Source organism: Abramis brama (genome assembly GCF_963993115.1).
Source record: "Abramis brama genome assembly, chromosome: 10".
Lineage (NCBI taxonomy): Eukaryota > Metazoa > Chordata > Actinopteri > Cypriniformes > Leuciscidae > Abramis > Abramis brama.
This window is the reverse complement of record NC_139972.1, coordinates 31485852-31506238: the sequence shown is the minus strand read 5'-3', so window position 1 is coordinate 31506238 and position 20387 is coordinate 31485852. Positions and strand designations below refer to the sequence as shown.

At 39.2% G+C, this 20387-nt stretch overlaps 1 protein-coding gene across 1 annotated transcript in view; it reads right to left on the bottom strand.

Annotated features, from left to right (window-relative positions):
• Nucleotides 1-20387, bottom strand: part of fat3a (FAT atypical cadherin 3a) — a 162668-nt gene that overhangs the window by 37821 nt on the left and 104460 nt on the right. Inside the window, exons 8-12 of the mRNA XM_084127010.1 lie at nt 15614-15753; nt 10779-11054; nt 9722-9932; nt 5149-9258; nt 549-745 (exon numbers count right to left, since the gene is read on the bottom strand). Of these exons, the coding sequence (XP_083983136.1) occupies nt 549-745; nt 5149-9258; nt 9722-9932; nt 10779-11054; nt 15614-15753 (4934 nt within the window). The remainder of the gene's footprint in view (nt 1-548; nt 746-5148; nt 9259-9721; nt 9933-10778; nt 11055-15613; nt 15754-20387) is intronic.

Sequence of the window (20387 nt, the reverse complement as noted above, 5' to 3'; positions counted from 1 at the left end):
GCCATCTGCCGAATCCGCCATTTTGTTCGACAAAGCAGTCAGGAGAGTTAGTAGATTAACGTCGGTGGATTTGAACTTGAAAAACGGTGTGTACTGACCTGTCTTTCCACAGTTGAAACAACATTCCTTCTGATGTTCATTCATGTTTATTTGATGCTATAAATTAACTAGAAGGAAGAGATGATCGGCTCACAAGCAGCTTTAACTGAGGCTCTACAGCGATCTGTCACGACACATTAAAGAGCCACAAAATGGTATTTATTGTTTAAATTTCTTTAAAAAATTACCCAAATTTAAAAGTTGAGATTTTGTTTTATATAAAAACCTGCTCTGTCCTGTCTGTTGTCAGTGTCCTCTCTGCTTCGCAATGTATTTTTCACTGTGTGAGAACATGATGTGGCATGAGAGCGACATGGCTTGTCGGGTCTTTGCGAACGGTCAGTTGCGAGGAAATTTTGCAATATGAAGACAGAAGGCATGTGTTCAGCAGGTTTTCAAACCGTTGTGATCATGTTGATAATTTAAAGGCATATCAGTGTTTTACTCACCGGGTCACAGACGGGACTGTTGTCGTTGGTGTCCATGACCATGACCTCTACGTTTGCCATGGACACGTGAAGTCCGTCTGTCGCCGTCACGTTGATAAGGTACCGTTCTTGTTCCTCGCGATCTAACGGTCGCTTAACGTACAGCTTCCACTCTCCCTGAACCAGACCCAGAGCGAACACGCCGCCTCTGTTCCCACCTACACACACACACACACACACACACACACACACACACACACACACAAGAGATTACACCGGACACTTAATCTCTCAATAGTCTGTGATAATTTAAGCAGCAATAAAATCCACTACCGATTGTAACACAACACACGCTCACTTCCAGGATTATCTGCATGTCTTAATAACCTCCATTAGTCCTCTCAATGATGGCACGCTCATTAGTATGAATTGTAATAATCAGTTCTTTTTATTCACATTTAAATGATCACCACTACCATCAATTACGCCTTCCAGATTTATCACACGTACTGAAGCCCTACCCGGCTCATTAGGACAGGTCATCTTTTAAACCTCAAGCAGACAGAGGTGGAAAGAAAAAAAAGAGGGAAAAAATGAGAGCGAGAGTTAAATGGAAACGACTCTATAATCAAAGCAGCCGCGTTGACAAGCATCCAATTACTGTACACTCATAGTACAAACACGCGCTGCCTTATTCATCTAATAAAGAGAGTAATTTAACTCAGCTGGGGGCTGATATAACACAGAACAGCTTCTATCTGAGACGCGTCAACAAAGGCCTGGACGCCTTCCGACTTCATTTCTCTCATCCCACGCTCTCGCTCACTTAGTGTAGGGGCTGTTTAACGTGACTTCGACAAGCTGCATGCTTTTTCAGTGCTTTATAAGCAATGGCTCGAAAGCTTCTGATGTGTATAATGCAATCATTTGTCATTTCAAATCTCATGATGTTTGAGGGTCAGTATGGTTTTTAATACTCTCATTCAGCAAGGATGCATTAAATTGATGGCAGTAAATACATTTAAAATGTTACAAAAGATTTGTATTTTAAATTAATGCTGTTCTTTTAAACTTTTTATTTATTAAATAATCCATGTATTAGTGGTTTTTAACATCGACAATCATAATCAGAAATGTTTCTTGAGCATCAGATCATCATATTAGAATGATTTCTGAAGGATCATGTGACACTGAAGACTGGAGTAATGATGCTGGAAATTCAGCTTTGATCACTGGAATAAATTACATTTTAACATATATTCAAATAGAAAAAAGTTATTTTAAATTGTAATAATATTTCAAAATATGACTATTTTTACTGTATTTTTGGATCAAATAAATGCAAAAACATGAAAAACTCTAACTGACCCCAAACTTTTAATTGGTAGTGTATAATGCAATGACAGCGAGTCATTTTTAAGTGTATAAAAATATTCTGAAGATGCATTAAACGTTTGTTATTAATGTATGGGTGCTTGGAGAAAAATAAAAAAATAAAAGAAAAATATTGTTGAAATAAATTGAATGTGAATAGAATTGGACTTAATTGGATGACAACATTTTTTAATTGAATAAAGGTGGTACTTCATCTGATCAGACACTCGGTAACACTTTACAATAAGGTTTCATTTGTTAACATTAGTTAATGTATTAACTAACATGAACTAAACATGAGAAATACATTTGTTACTGTATTTGTTAATCTTGGTTAATGTTAATTAATGAAAATCCAGCTGTTCATTGTTTGTTCATGTTACTTCGCAGTGCATTAACTACTGTTAACAAATACAACCTTTGATTTTAATAATGTATTAGTAAATGTTGAAATTAACATTAACAAATATTAATCATGCTGTAGAAGTGGAGTTCATTATGAGTTCATGTTAACTAATGTAGTTAACTAACGTTAACTAACGAAACCTTATTGTAAAGTGTTATCAGACAGTCTTTATGGCAGGTTTGAAAATCAACTAAATATATACAAATTCATGAGATATTTCTCTCAAAACAGCATATTTATTACTTCTTGTTAAGCAATTGAACTGAACGGATGTGTTTAAAGCCGTTTAACGTCAGTTCTGGTCGATTAGTGTTTCTGCAGTGACCTTTCACCTTTACGAGACAGCAACACGAAGAGCTATTTAACGGCTGGTAAATCTTAGCTGTTACGGAGGAGATATTCGGCACTGCTGTTAAAATGAGATACGCAGTTTGCTGGTCTAACAAGGTTTAAGATATCCTTTATGAACCCTTAAACGACTTTCAGCAAACCTCTAAATAAAAGTTCAAATGATCTAATTAACTACCATTGAGTAACTATTTACTGTTTAATTGCGCTGTGCTCTGTTGAACACAGCAGTAAAATACCCCGAGAGGTGAGTTTACCCACAATGCCTTTGTTTCCTAAGGAGAGTAAAGATGTAAGCTCAAATCTGTTTGTATATTTGTCTCGTTCTTTCCCTCTGGTGTGTATTATGATACGGTGTGCGGTTCTTTGAGCCAGTTTGTGCCGCTGGGCTGAGAGAAGTGTATTAGAGTCTGTTTGACCTTTGAGTTTGTCTTGAACAAGAGGATTTAAACGTTATGAAAGTGTGGACTGTAGGGAAGGAGACAGACGACGAGGGTCTGAGAGAGAGAGAGAGAGAGAGAGAGAGAGAGAGAGAGAGAGAGAGAGAGAGAGAGAGAGAGAGAGAGAGATTCTCAGTAGAACACATGCCAACTACACAAAGGCTTGTGCCACAAAGTTTACTTTAGTTTGCATGCTGTGGGCTATGATTTAATTAAAGGGATAGTTCACTCAAATATAAAGATACAAACGTGTATGACTTTCTCTCTGAAATCCTTTCCATGCAAATAATACAATGATTAGAGATCTTTTAATCTTTTAGGCTTCAAAACTATATGTGTGTGTTCACACAAATATATTTTTACTTATTTTTATTTACTTAATTAGATATTGATTATATTTTACATTTATTTATATTACTATTATATATATGGATTTTTAGACACAACAGAGAATTCAATATTCAGAAAACAATCCTTGGTACAACGCAAACAACAATTAGCCAACTAATTAGCATCTAAACTGCTAGTGTCACAATGTTTACTTTAGTTTTAACGCTGTGGGCTGCAATTAAGTAAAGAGTCAGAGCCTTTGTGCGTGCGTGTGTGTGTGTGTGAGTGAGTGAGTGAGTGTTGTGCGTGGTAAATCTTGTTAAAAATACTGCTCCTGCTGGTGGCAGTCTAAATCATGATCACAGCATAAAGGCTGAGCTTAATCGAAATTCTGTTCAGGCCAAGAAGTGTGTTTCTGCGTTTGTGTGTGTGTGAAAAAAGCATGAATAATAGAACAAGGCAGCTCCCTAATTCAATGTTATGAGTTTCTGAGCGCCTAATTTACAAGTGTGTGCTGCTTAGGAGCATGTGCAAGGTGTGTATGTGCGTGATGGTGTGTGCAATCTGTTTCTTGTCACCAAGCAAGGTGTTCTACACTGCCTTTTAAAGCTGGCTGAGCTAGATGCTGATAAGGAGGAGTTTATGTGCCCTTTTGAAAGACACTATCCACCTAAACTACTGCTTTCGGAAATTCCACTGTATTATATTTTGAGAAGTAAAGAGTTGCGCTTGCCTATCACAAATCCGCACCAGAATAATTTGCATGGAGTTGCATCACAGCTTTAATAAAATCCTTATTAAACAAGTGTGGTTTTGCTCTCCAGCAAGAATAAGTCTGAATCCACCCGCAAAATCCAGCTGGTAGCCCTAGAGCGAATAATCCATTATCAGGAAAGGATGAATGAGGTGTAATTACTGTGGACTTCTGACATTCTATAATAGCGTTGTTCTACATTATGCTTACATGCAGAACAGGGCTTGAGAAAATCAGGCTATGTTTAGATTGAGAGCGCACACACACAGAGAGTTATACTGCATGGTAAGGTATTAGGGCATCAAAACTAAGCTCGTTGAACATTTTCAAAACCTTGTGCATGAAAAGACAGTTTGTCTTCTCTCTATATTTCTTTATGGATATTTTTTTTTGTGTGTGTGCATTGTCAAGCTGGAACCAATGAAACTGCATGGTTGTTGCTTGATTTTATGCACATGAAAAAAATGGGGGTAGCTGAAATAGCCAAACAAAATAAAAATTCTCTCATTTACTCATTTAACCTCATTGTCATTCCAAACCCATACAAGTTTTTTTTCTTCTGTGAAATTCAAAGACATTCTGAGGAATATTGAATATTGAGTTTTTGTCCATACAATGAAAGTCAGTAGCATCCAAAACAACAGTGATCCCCATTGACTTTCATTGTATGAACAAAAAAACATTTTTCTAAATATCTTATTTTGTGTACAACAGAAGTCATTCAGTCAAACAGGTTTGGAGCGACAGTAGGGTGAGTAAATGATGGCATCATTTTTATTTTTGTGTAAATTATCCCTTAAGCATCTTACTCAGTGTTGCTTCTCAAGAAAATCTATATTGATTTATATACACAACAGAAAATCATGTTCTTAATTTATATATATATATATATAAATTAAGAACATGATTTTCTGTTGTGTATTAGTCATGCAGTTAACATCATTTTTTGCCAGTTCCAAAAGTTCTTACCTGTAATATGATAGGTGACTTGTCGGTTTCCAGGTGAGCTGTCATTGTCCCTTGTGTTAAGTACTGCAACCACTTCACCAGGTGCATCACTCTCCCGTACGCTTCCGAAGTAACGGGGCTGAAGAAACTGCGGTACGTTGTCATTGGAGTCGCTCACTGCTATAGTTATAGTAGTTGAGGATGACTGGCTTGCAGGATCTCCAAGGTCAAATGCCCAGACTGTAAGACTGTGGGCTGGGCTCTGTTCATGGTCCAGCCCTTTCAGAGTCGATATCCAACCAGAGCTGCTGTCAATTGTAAAGTAGGCACCATGCTCTTCAATGTCCTCACCGCCAGAGCCACCAAGCAACCCAGGTGGAGCAAGACTGTACGTCACCTGACCATTAGCTGCCCAATCAGGATCCAAAGCTCGCACTTGAAGAATCCTAGTTCCAGGAGAAAGACCCTCGGTGACTGACGCCTCATAGATATCTGACTCAAACGCAGGTTTGTTATCATTGACATCTTGTACTTTGACCTCCACATCCACAGCTGAAACAGCATCCAACCGTCCCTGCTGCAACATTGCAATCACTTTAAAATGATAGGCCTGTGTCAGCTCTCGGTCCAGTGCTTTGTCAAGTTTGATAGTGCCACTTTCTTTGTCTACCACAAACACTCCATCACTGTTACTCTCTGGAGTCTGTCCGATCACTGCTGAGAAGCTTACTGGTAAGGAAGAGTGGCTAGTCGAGGTGTGTAGATGCACCGCACCCAGCAAGGAACCGATGGGCATGTCCTCTGGGACAGTAAAGGAGAATTGTGGTTGGCTGAAGGAAGGTATGTGCGCATCAGCGGACAAAACATGTATGTAGACTGACACAAGGGAATGTTTAACAGGTGCACCTCCATCAGAGGCTTTAACGAAGAAGGATAGTACAGACCCACGCAAAGAGGCAAAGTTGCCTTTGGTGACAACCCAGCCACTGTCCGGGTCGATATCCAGAAGTTCAGTAACCTGCAGGCTGGCCTCACTGTACAGACTGTAGCTCACTTGTCCGTTGGCACCTTGATCTACATCCCAAGCTTGCACTTGCATCACAAGGGTACCTGGTTCAACCTCAGACCGCACACTTGCATGGTACTCTGAGGCACTAAAAAGTGGAGTGTTGTCATTCTCGTCTAGTACAGTGACCCGGACACTGCAATATCCAGATCGGCCACCTGCATCCACAGCCGCAATGGACAGCACCATCTCACTTCGTTCTTCCCGGTCCAGACGCTCAAGAGTCATAATTTGTCCATTGCCATCAATACTGAACAAGTCTCGAGCGGAATCTGAGAGCAGCACATACCTCACTTCCCCAAACGGTCCAGGATCAGCATCTTGCGCCCTGATTGCGATGACCTTTGATCCCACTGGCGCGTTTTCCCGTACATCGGCCTCGTACATGCCCTGGGTGAACTGGGGGGTGTGCAGATTAGCTCGCTCTACTCTAACATGCACTTGCGCCGTACTGGTAAAGACACCGTCTGAAACACTTACGTTCAGGGTAATGGCGGAAGGCATGCGCTGCATGCGTCGCTGGCCACTCAGGGTGAGGACACCAGAGGCGGCATCTATCTCAAACAGCATCCTTTCGTTTCCAGACACCAGGCCATACTGCAAGCGCTCTGCGTCTGAGCGGTCTGCGTCAGAGGCCTGTATGCATGTTACAAAGTGTCCTTTGGGTGCCAACTCATTGATTGAGGCTTCATATAGCAGTTGGTTAAACACTGGAGCGTTGTCGTTGGTGTCCGTGACATCGACTGTGACCCACACTTCGCTGCTCAGTGGGGGAAAGCCATTATCTGTTGCCTTGACAAGAAACACATAACGCTGGATGGTCTCATGGTCCAGGGAGCGAGCGGTCAGAATTAGACCACTGCTGCTGTCAATGTGGAAGTGGTCAGTGCTGTTGGTATGGTCTGGAATGATTTGGTACCGTATAGCTGCGTTTTTCTTGGAGTCGCTGTCCGTTGCGAGCACCTGCAAGGCTGCAGTGCCAATCATGGCAGTTTCTGAAATGACGGCTTTGTACGAGGGCCGCTCAAATACTGGAGGGTTGTCATTGACATCCAAAACAGTAACTTCAACGTCCACTTCTGCACGAGCACCTGTGAGGCAGTCCGTTGCTCTAACAATGAGTCTGTGGACAGGGCTGGTTTCATAGTCGAGGGCAGAGATGACACTAATGACCCCCGTGTCAAATCCAATGGAGAAGAGCGTTCCAGGGTCACCATGCTTGATTGTGTAAAGGACACTCTGGCCTTCAGGGCTGCTGGCATTTATTCCCAGAATTGGAGTCCATACTGGTATATCTTCGCTCACTTTTACAGAGTAGAATGGTCGGTCGAATACTGGCATTGCTCTGTTTACCACTGTAACAGGAAAGGTGACTGAAGAGGACAGAGGTGGTGTTCCCATGTCACGGGCGAACACCAGAACCTGATATTCCACACTGGAGAGATCAGCCTCGAAAGCTCTCCGTAAGCGAAGCTCGCCGCTCACACGGTCCATCTCGAAATGTCCCAGTTCATCCTGTAGAAAGTAGCTGACCTCTCCATTTTGTCCTTTGTCTCGGTCCACTGCAGTCACTCGAAATATTGCAGTCCCAGGCTCCGCTTCTACTTGCACAGCAGCATAGTATGGCAATCCAACAAAAACTGGAGCGTTGTCGTTGACATCGGTGACTTGAACTCGGACCAGCGCCCTTGCAACACGAAGACGATCTTCCTCACGTCCCGCTTGTACCAAAAGTCCATATTCCTCCTTCTCCTCCCTGTCCAATGGGACTCCAACAGTTTCAATGGCACCAGAAGTTGGCCTGATGCGAAATTTCCCTCCTGCATTCAGCAAAGTATAGCGCAGTGGTTCATTCAGCTTGTTCCCTAATGCTGTTACCACAGCAACTGTTGTTATATTGCCATTGTTCTCCTCAATGTTGGAATTGTAGGCATTTTGAGTAAAAGCCAGCCCACTGTCCAGCGCTTCATGCACCAGGATGGTAACCAGAGAGGTGCTAGAAAAGCGTCCGTCTGAAACGCGGATGTTAAAGCGAAATCGTTCTTTGCTAAATGTACTGTTTCTCACAGTCAACAGTCCAGTACTTGGCTCAATGCTGAAATGTTCTAAGCTCCCGTCTGTCAATGAGTAGGTGAGCTCTGACTGGCCATTACCATCGGGATCAGTAGCAAAAACTTGTAGGGCTTCTACACCTTCATAAGTTGGGAGCAGAAGGACAGCTTCATAGGAATCCTGGGAAAATTTAGGTGGGCAGTCGTTAACATCTTGCACCTCAATAGTCACTTCTGCAGGCCGCTCAGCTGAGAGCTGAGGATTCCCACTGTCTCGGACGTTAACGTGGAAACGAAACGTAGGTGTGGTTTCATGGTCAAGTGGAGCAATTGTCCTTATGGATCCAGTTCCGGCATCTACTGCAAAGAAGCGCCTGGCAGATTCTTCCATGATCTGGTAAACTAACAGGGCATTATGGTTGCGGTCAGCATCGGTTGCTCGTATGACCAGCGGTTGACCGTTGTCACTCTGCACAACACTGTTAAGCCCAGCGCCTTCACTGATACTTCCATGGTAATGCAGCTGTTGGAAAACCGGTGCGTTGTCGTTTTGGTCGAGAACTGTAACTGTTATTGTAGCATTTGAGGCCTGTCCAGCCATGTTGCTTGCAGTGACTATTAGCACGTAGGAAGAAACTGTCTCAAAGTCCAGTGATTTCTGTGTAGTGATCACTCCACTGTACTGGTTGATGCGGAATGTCCTATGACCATTGCCGTGGCGAATATCGTAGGTAAGGGTGGAGAGACTTAAAGCGTTTACTGTGATGACTGAAGCTCCTATGGCGACACCCTCTGATATCTCCGCCTGATATTCACTTTGGGGAAACTTGGGACCAGCGTTATCGGACAAGGTGACCGCGATTCGGACGACAGCTGTTGATGATAATGCTGGAGAACCATTATCAGTTGCTTTGACTGACAAGACGTAGTGACCAATGTTTGACAGCTCCAGTTCCCGAGCCAATGAGATGATGCCCAAAACAGGATCCATCTGGAATGTGTTCCCTGTGTTCCCTACGTTGAAAGAGAAAAAAAGAGTAAGAAAAATAAGATCTTACAAATATACAGTTATTAAAATTATGGAAAAAAATGGTAATATGGGAAATATGTTGTGACAAAAAAAAAAAACCTTTAAATGAAAACTATTTTCCAGCTTCTTCAAAAAATGATCCATGTATGCTGGCTTTTACTTTACAGTCCAACTTATCCATTAAAAATAAAAGAATATTTATAGATGGTAAAGAAATTCATACGTTTATGAATTATGGTTTATGGCTTATGTCTATTGATCTATGTTTACTGGTCCAAGTCATACTCTTGAGCACAGATTAATTCAATAAAGCAAATAATTGGTAATAAGTTATATGTAAACACAATTTACATTTATTATTAATTTATCATGAGACAAATTGAGTTAAGTGTGTCCATTTAGTGAAGTGTGTCCAGACTTTGATAGTATATGTGAGCGTGTGCATACCTGAGTCGATGCTGTAGCTGATTTGTGCATTCTGGCCCTTGTCCTTATCGAGTGCAGTCACAGTGAGAACAGCCGATCCCAGAGCAGCTGATTCATACACCTGTCCATCATACATCACCATGGTGAAAAGAGGGGCGTGGTCGTTCACATCCTCCACACCGATCAGGACACGAGCAAGGCTACGTCTGTACGGGAACTCTTGATCTTTCACCTAGTATGAAAAAAAAAAAGCAAGAATGATCGAGAGAAATAAATAAAGAGGTAGGTTAGAAACTAAAATGAATTCCCTGTCTGAGACAGACAGCAATATCCAACACAAACAAAGAGCAACACACACACACAACAAACTCAAATTCGCTCACTGCCAGACGGAGTGGATAACATCTCTCTCCGGATTATAATAACAAATTTCATCTGTTTGCAGGCAGCAGGAATATCCATGTGCTTATTAGATATGACACTCACTGTCTCTCACCCTCGTCAGGGGAAAGCAGAAACAAGGAGTGATACAGATCAGATCAATAATTAGATCACAGTGGAGAAACGACACAGGTGCAGACAACATTAAACTAGTGACGGCTGCCAAAGCACAAGGAGCAATCTCCTGTTCCTGTCATACCTGCACTCAAGCATGGAGAGCGTTAAAGAGAGAGAGGAGGGAGGCAGATCTGTGGGAATGTACACTACCAACACTAATCAAATACCTCTCCTGTTTTATGCTTTACCTATCTATTGAGAGTCACATTGTTCTCTCTAAAATAAAATAAAATAAAATAAAATAAAATAAAATAAAATAAAATAAAATAAAATAAAATAAAATAAAATAAAATAAAATAAAATAAAATAAAATAAAATAAAATAAAATAAAATAAAATAAAATAAAATAAAATAAAATAAAATAAAATAAAATAAAAGTTAATATCTATTTATCTGAAGCTGCTTACTGGTCCAAGTCTTTATACTTTATATTGAAAACAGATGAATTAAAGAAAGTCATTGTCACCATAACTTTTGTGCAGTATTTTCATAATTTCAGAAGAAAGCCTTGTCTGATTACCATGATGGTGAGGATGTGCTGTGTTCGGCTCTCGTGGTCCAGTCTGCGAGCCGTGTAGATGACGCCGCTGTTAGGGTCGATGCGGAAGAGGCGCATGCTGCTGGGGTCAACGCTGCTCTGGAGGCTAAAGGTCAAACGGTGACGCTCGTCGCGGTCGGATGCCAACACCTGGACGACCTCTGTATCCGGGGGCGTGTCCTCTGTGATTGTGATGTCATAGGTGGGCTGGGAAAAAACTGGCGGGTTGTCGTTGTTGTCCAAAACAGTAATCTGGACCTGTAAAAAAGACAGGAAGTCAACATGAAATATAGTGCAAAAGTGCCCGCCCCCTTTTTTTAGCGGAGCTGGTTCCGGAAGTATTTTTTCCATTCATTTTTCCCATAGGGATTTTAAAATGGTCTTTGTTAAAGAGTTATAAACCATGAACCAAGCCAATCCGCTACGAGGTGAATCACAAAATCGGACAAAAAGGAACAAGACTGTGAACTTAACAGTTTTAGTGAGGGAAGGAACTACAATCCCATGAAGCATTGCGAACAGCATAATCGAATTACAAACGATGGAGGAATATAAAACTACTCATTTACAAATGATGATTATGTATACAAACAATATATTTTAAGTTTATTGCAAAATATGCATATTTATACAAACATTTAAGTATTTTGAGAGCGTAGAGAGATCGACTCGATTACGTCATTCGCAGTGCTTCATGGGAGTGTGCGGAGCTAACAAAATCTTTTTCGACTCTCTGATTGGTGTAATTTTCTGTTCGGCATCATGGGTAATGTAGTTTTTCGCCAGGAATTCCACGGTTAAACAAGATTAGTTTAAAATTATCAGCAGAAGCAAATACCATTGATTAACAAACTCTAAAAGTGTAGATGTTATTGTTAAAAATCAACTTCCTTATGGAGAGAATAAATGTTTTTAATAAAAGTTTTTACTTCCGGAACCCGACTGTTGCAATCGATTGTACTTTCTTAGTACCAGTTGAGCTTTATTAAGCTGATATAAAATATTATATTATATGAAAAACTTAAACGAAAGTTAGAAATGTTGAAATACTAAAATTACTAAAACTAAAGTGAATATTATAAAGCTAATTAGAAATAAAACAAAACTAATAAAATGAGAAAAGAAACACAATTACTAAAAAAAAAGTTGAAAATATAATGGCTGAAAATATTAAATAACTAAAATAACTACTAAAATAACACTCAAATTCATGGTCATATTCTGAATGATTCGCCTTCCACACTGTGCACATTTTAACACATCTAAGCAAGGAAGAAGCCTAGAATTTTATTGACTTTACGAGTCAGAAAGTCACATGACTCATGACACACCATGAGTGTCTGAACAAATCGAAGTTGAATGCTGAACGCTGCCTGAAATGCAATTGTCTGACGCAAGTACTCAGCTGTCGCTAACTTGTATAAATAACCACAGCAGTCGTCGGAGCACGCAGGCAGTGTGAGCGCACACGATTGTGTGTGTGTGTGTGTGTGTGTCTGTGATCGAACCGCGTCGGCTGATCTAATTATAAAGTAATAACAGACGTGTAACTTCCGTCTCACACTCGTCCTTGCGGAGACACGCTGAGATCCATCTGTGTGTGTGTGTGTCTGTGTCGCAGACCGTGAATGAATGTGTATTTGTGTATGAAAGTAAGTGAGATCGTTTTTGTATTTTTAAATGAGTGCATTTGCATGTAACAGAGAGTGTGTCCATGAAAGTGTTGTTAAATGAGTGCAGTTGACTGAATTTAAATGTTATCTTTTGTGTTTGCGGTCTTGTGCATGAGTGTGTATGTGTTCATTTACTTTATACAGTGAGTGAATAAACTGAATAAATGCGCCTCCCACCCCAAACACTGCCGCAGCTTCTACTCCGGATCGATCATTCATTTTTCCTCACTCTCCCACATTTTTTTCCCTTTCGGGATGGATCGTGTCCTTTCAACTCTGACCTTCACGCACATATTACACCGCGAAGACTCGTATCTATGGCAACGAAGCGATCAATCCGATGGGACCTTGACATCAGGGATAGGCAATCTAAACGATGACAGACGCTATCAATCAAACTCTCACCATCAAACATCAGCATCAATCATCGACTAAACAGATGCTGTCAGGACGACACACACTCAAAACCTGCTTCCCTGCACATCAAAAGTGCCCAAAAGATAGAGGCATCATTATGCTGCCTTTTAAGATCGTGTCTGGCCAAATTCTAATTAAGTATCACAAGCTAAGTGAAAAAAAAAAAAAAGTGTAGGAGTGGAGTTATTAATAAATAAATTAATATAAATAAAATATGTATTATATTAATATATGAAGAGTTCAGATGCAAAAGCCTCTAAGTGCCATCTGAAATTTTCTTCTAGAATGATAATTTTTATCAAGCTCGTACATTTAAGTTCAGTAATGAAGATTACCTATTAATTATCATTTAAGTGAAATTACTGAACTTAAATATACGAGCTTGATAAAAATGACCATTCTAGCAGTGGCGGTTCTAGAGGGGGGCCAGGGGGGGCCAGTGCCCCTGTGACAACAAGCTTGGACCCCCTTGTGGCCCCCCTAAATGTGGAGTGTGAAATAATTTTTACAAAACTATTTTTTGCTATCGTTGTTTTTCACATCCGTTATTAGACAGTGGCAACACGGAACACAAATGTAACCCTAGAGGGACTGCTTAAATCGGATCTGCAGGTTTTTTTCTATTCAGAAGTTGGTGGACGTTTTGCGCGAATATTATAGTTAAAGCAAAGAAGGAAAGAGGTGACTGTGAGTAAAGTTGTTAATATGTTGTATTTGTATTAAATGCATTACAGAAGTGTAACGTTAGATCAGCTAATCTTAACCTGGCCGTTTGTTAGTTTGTGGCAGTTTGAAAAAGGATAAAATATATGATCAACAAACTCATGGTGCTGAGTATTTTTACTTAAACAGGGATGCAAACAGCTCGCTTTTCTGCGCCTCTTTTTCACGTGAGTTTGGGTGACGAGGGTCTGATTATAATTTCACAAAGTCATCTGAAGCCATTCCATAGCTTAATGTGAGGAACAGAAGTCTATTTACATCATTAAATTAAAGTTTATGGAAACTCGTTTTCCCTCATCTGTCAATCATTCTCCATTCAGTATTCAAACAGCGCGCGCGCCTCGTCCGGTTACAGCAGGATGCACGGTAAAACTCTCTCCAAAATGATATATTCACATCATAATGCTTGATCTGTAGATAAAAGGCTGTGGATTTGCATAAATGACTTTATTTTGTGTATTTGTATTTTATGTTTGTTGCCGTTTTAAAACGACTCGCTACCGTGTGCCTGTTCACACCACAAGGACTATGAATCGGCATCAAACGCACAATAACTGGAATTTAAAACTTCACTATGTGAAGAAACAAATTATCAATAAACTGTTGGACAGATATAGGCTACACTAGGATTTGTGCGCTCGACATTTCTTCGCTTTGTGCCGTGAACTTTTAAATGCGCACTTGTGCAGCGCAGCGCTGCACACTGTGACTCCACGTTGCTTTTAGCACATCATTCTGCACCCGCGATGCGCATACGCGCTTTGTGCGCTCTGTTTTGAAGCGTTTCATATTATCATGGTTTTTCCTATATTTTTTATACCTAGCCTGCACAATACATTTAAAATAAGCATAATTTAATTGTATATTATATTGTATGCACTAAAGCTGGTGAAAACCTATCTCAGGTCCACAATGTCAGATGACAGATTAAGCAATTTAGGCGTTCTAAGTATTGAGTCAAGGAGGGCAAAGGCCTTAAATCTAGATGAATTTGCTGATCTTTTTGCAAAAAAACACAAACATCGTAGAATACAGTTAATGTGACTGATTCTGAATATGTAATGCAAATCTAAAAAATATAATGAAAATGCAAACTATACATTGTTGAATGATTGTAAACATGGTATTTTGCCTGTTAATGCCTACAGTGCAGTGCAGAAAATGATATGACAACAATAAGGTCTAAATGTAACTGGCCCCTCTAACAGTACAACTGGCCCCAGCTTGGCCCTCCCAGTTGAAATGGTCTAGAACCGCCACTGCATTCTAGAAGAAAATTTCAGATGGCACTTTTGCATCTGAACTCTTCATATAATAATATAAAATGTTGGTGTATGAGAGGAGATATGCTGACTATAAATATTAATTAATATAAATACATTAATATTTATATAAATTAAATATTAATTATATTAACAAAATATTAATATACAATATTGGCATATGAGTAGAAAGCAATGCTGATTATAAATATTAAATAATATAAATAAACTTTTTTATAAATTAAATATGAATCATTATTATATAATATATAATAATATAAAATATTGGTGTATGAGAGGAGAGACATGCTGACTATAGTATACATATTATTTAATATAATACATTTGCATTAATTTATATAAAAAAAATGATATTAACATAATATTAATATAAAATATTGGCAAATGAGACATGCTGATTATAAATATTAAATAATATAAGTATATAAATAGTGATTAATATAACTATATAAATATCAATTATATTAATATATAAAATGAATATAAAATATTGGTGTACGAGTGGAGAGAAATTCTGATTACATATAATAGCATATACATATTAATTACACATAAATAAAATATTAACACAAAATATTAAATAAATATACATTTGTTAACTAGTAAGGCTATGTTGTTGGAGCTGAACATTGTGAGTCTCTTAATCATGTTTGTGTCCATTAAAGTTAATTATTAGCCTATGTTTTTTTTTTTTTCTGTGTGTGTGTGTTTGTGTGTTTACCTGAGTGTATGCTATATTAGTCCCATCTGTAACCTCCACAGTGAGGTTGTAAAACGATCGCTGCTCGGCGTCCAGAGGTTTAGCGATGACGATAGTGCCGACACCTTTCTCGACGTCAAACATACTGTCCACGTCACCGCCTTACGTGAAGAGAGACAACATGATTAAACACAAGAACTCTCCATATCTCTCTCTCACACACACACACACAGATTCAAATTCACACCAATGTAATACTCATGTACACCAAACGGGGGCGCTAAAGGGTTTTAAAGTGCAAAACATAAGTAGGATGGGATTTCCTCATCATACCCACACACAAACACACACAGGAAACACACAACACAAACCACACATATGCAATGCACACATAACACACATCCCGTGTGTAACACACATTTAAAATGCACAATCTACATATTCATATATAAAACACAATAGACACACGTATGCAAGATACTTTAATTCACACATACTTCATTCACAACACACTCACACAAATATATGGAGACATATACACTAACATGTGTAATGTATGCATGTGTTTGTATGTGCTACTTTAGTGACTAAAAGGATTCCTCCATTTTTCTAAGACTTGTCTTTATATTTCTACACAACAAGTACGTGCACAAACAGTCTAACGCAACACATGCCTCCCATATACACACAGAAGTGCTCTCAGAATCAGCTCTAGTCAGATGCATATGAACCATTAAACACCAACATAAGAGACAACAAATGAATAGATTGAAGAAACGGCTGTTTTCTCACAGCAGAAGTTGACTATAATGGAGAGTTGACCCAAAAATGTAAACTATGTGAATATCTACTCCCTCTCATGTCGAAGCAAACCCGACTGGCTTTCTTTCGTGGAAGACAAAAGATACATGTCTATCATTAGTCAAGCTATAATATCATATAGCATAAAGTACCATAAAGTAGTCCATATGACCGCCCTTTAAAGTCATACGATAAGTATGTGTGAACAAACTAAAATTTGTTATCATTCACTGTAAATCGTAGCTCTCAACTGTTGCTCTAAAAAAATTCTAATAATTCAACTTTGCAGCATCGTGATTTGTCACATGACATGCAATAATAAGATTTCAATCCTGATGCCATATGCCTTTTTGTGGCATATTTAAAGGCAGAGATGCACAATATATTACCAATGTATTAGTGGTCATCTAATATTGCAATTTTTTAATTTGCATATTTTTTTTAATATATTTTCATTATTGGCAGATATTACATTTTCATTGGCCAATTATATGCATTTAATTTCCCCCATTTTGCCATATTCCATATTTCTTTTCTTTTTTTTGGCATATATAAAGACACAGATGCACAATATTGTTATTGTTAAAAATATTTATTTTTAATTATTTTAATTAAGGCTGATATTCCATATTTATTAGCCAATTACATGTATGTAATTCCCCCTATTTTAATATTACTTCTGCCTTTCTCCAGCACAACTTAAAAAGACAATGATAGACTATGGCCATTAAAAACTTAAGAATACTACCATTAAAAACACTATTAAAGAGTTCTTTCCCATTAAGAGTGCACATATTTTTTAATGTCGGCATGAAACAGAAGTTGCGATAGTCTTTTCTTCTCTATTGTGACGTATATCAGAGTGAAACTGCTTCTCGAACAAGAACAAATGTAGGGCGGGACTTGATTTTGTCAGTGGGGAATTGATTGGATGGTTGTGGTTTGCTATTGGTGGATGTCATGTGAGTGACAGGTAGCCCCGCCCTCACGCCATCAGTGAGCTGCAAGAGAGAGGGCAAGTCATTTTGATTAAAGATTACATAAATTAAAATAAATTATAAATCATATTATAATACTGCAATGTTCCGTAAAAAACGTAAAAAAAAATTTTTTTTGTAAGTATTATTTTATTTCAAAGTAGTTTAGTTTTATGATATTGCCCATTTATCAGTTATCAGTTATAACATGGAAACAATTATTGGCTTATTGGTATCAGATTAAATTGTAATATTTGTGCATCCCTATGCAAACAAATGAGATTTAAATTTCAGTCTGTTTCTCACACAAAACTATTAAATGACTTCAGAAGACTTGGAATATACACTTTTCTGGTGCTTTTTTTTTTAACCCTTTCTGACACGATTTGCTTTCGTTGTAAGACAAAAAGCAGCTCCACCATTGTGACTAAAATCTTTTGCGCTCCACAGAAGAATAAAGTTACACAGGTTTGGAACGACACAAGGATGGAACTGTCATTTATACTGTAGGTGAAGTATCACTTTAGCATGTAGTTCAGGTGGTTGCATCAGTGTGTTTGAACGCCTGTGAGTGTGAACAGAGGTGAAAGTGTGTTTTGGCAGGGAGTTATGTTCCCTCTTCACACTCGTTCTACCCGGGGCGCATTAATCATCTCGTGCCGCCTGTTGCTGTAACACCTGGTAGAGAGATACACTTACACATGCATACACACACTTACACACCCTTTCATTCATCACCGTCCACCCTCGCTGTCCTCACACGCTCTCTCTCGTCTGTCAAGCTAACCCTGGGTTGACCCCTGACCTTTACCCACACTCGATTGGTTGTTTAATGACGCATTTAATCAGGCCGCACATGATGAGGCTGGGTCAACGACCGCCAGAAGGGTTTTAGGTACCTCATAAACAAAACACACACTCACACACACACATGGATGGAAGCACAAATTAAACCATTATCGCCACTGCACAGTAAACACTTAGCACACATGCATGCATTCAATAAAATATCACACGCACATTTAAATCACATTTGAATCGAGACGCTTGTCTCCAAATTCACATCCCAACCAATAATGTAGAAGCAATACAGCACAACACCAAGGGATGATGGGAAAGCAGAGCTAGCTGATGGTTAAACAGCAACAGAGCAACAGCAGTTCTGCTGAACTTGTATAAATATATATATATAGAGAGAAAGACAGGAGTTGAAAGAGACAAATAGACAGACAGAAAGAGAGAGATAAACATGCAGAGACAAACAGACAGAGAAAGAGAGACAGGTAGAGAGAGAAAAACAGGTAGAGGAACACACTTGACAATAAGGGCTGCGCGATGACCCGACTGACGCTCAGGAAAGTTGAAATTGTCAATGCGTCGACACAAAACGATATAATTTCCACGTGTTTTTAAAGGGGACCTATTAATGCAAGTCTGTGAAGTTTTAGCTCAAACTACCCCACAGATCATTTATTATAGCTTGCCAAATTTGCCCCTATTTGGGTGTGAGCAAAATCACGCCGTTGTTGTGTGTATCCCTTTAAATGCAAATGAGCTGCTGCTGCTGCCCTCCCCCTTTCCAGAAGAGGGCGGAGCCTTTACAGCTCGTGCTTAAAATACTCCGGCAACAACAAAACTGGAGAATGTCACGCAGCCAAAATGTCAGAAATTGTCAGTAGTGTTGTTGTTCAGCCTTATATGTTTAAACCGTAGTCGGACACTGATGGAGAGACTCTAGATGGTTAATGGATAAATTTAATGAGTTAAGTTGATTCAACTAATCGACTAGCATGTTCATCTAAAAATCTTTCAGAAACAACTTTTCTGCAAATCCAGGGTTGAACCGAACGTTTGTAAAGCAGTTCGGCGTAAAATGATTTGCAGAAATGTATAACACTAAGTATTTCCTTTCATAAATGAAATTCAACCACGGTGTCCTCAGTGGCTCAGATGCCGAGAGTCTATGGAGACTCTTATGCTCGTTGGTATGTCTAACAACAGAACATTTGTAATGTTTTTTCTACATCTCCAGCTGCTACAGCGAGGAAACAGAAATGGCGACTGCTGCGGCTCACTGAGGGCGGGATCTATGCTAATAAGGCAGGTCGTCACGAGAAGCCCCGTCCATGTTTGCCAGCCCCGCTCATTTGGAGAGACTGTTTATGATTTAAAGGGATTATAAAAAAAGAAGTGGGTGGATTTTTACCATTATAGGCTGGTTGTTTACACACACTGTGGACACACATCTATAAAAGTGAATTTTGCTGAATAGGTCTTTAAGTCTTCTTAAGCCAATTTAAAGGGTTAGTTCACCCAAAAAGGCAAATTATCCCATATTTTGCCCTCAAGCCATCCTAGGTGTATATGACTTTCTTCTTTCAGCCAAACCAGTCAGAGTTTAAAAAATATCCTGGCTCTTTCAAGCTTTATGATGGGAATGAATAGTAACTGAGATTTTGAAGCCCAAAAAAGTGCATCCCTCCATTATAAAAGTAATCCATACAACTCCAGTGGGTTAATAAAGGCCTTCTGAAGCAAAACGATGGGTTTTTGTAAGAAAAATATCCATGTTTATTACTTTATAACCTATAATCACTGGCTTCCAGTAATGGCTATAAGCAAGTCTAGTTCCGGTGGAAGAGTGACCTCTGACCCGACGCATGACGTAATGACGAACGCAGAAGCGCAGAGGATAAAACAAAACACGTCTAACAAAGTCTAAAACGAGAATTTTTAAAGAGAAATGTCAGAGGACCTTGAGTTTGTTGCCCAGCCCTGTTTGTTTGAACCGCGAGAGGCGTCAACTCTCACCTAAGCTTATGCTACGTCTACATCCTACGCCATACGTCGGGTCAGAGGTCACTCATCCGCCCGAACTCGACTCTCGGACGCATGCCTGATCTCTACTGTTAGAGCTATCTGGCAAAACTTAAAGCACTGTTTATTTCATTTGTATCTATTTATGCTATTGCTTGTAATTCATTTATTTGTTCTTATTTTAGTACTGACTGTTTACT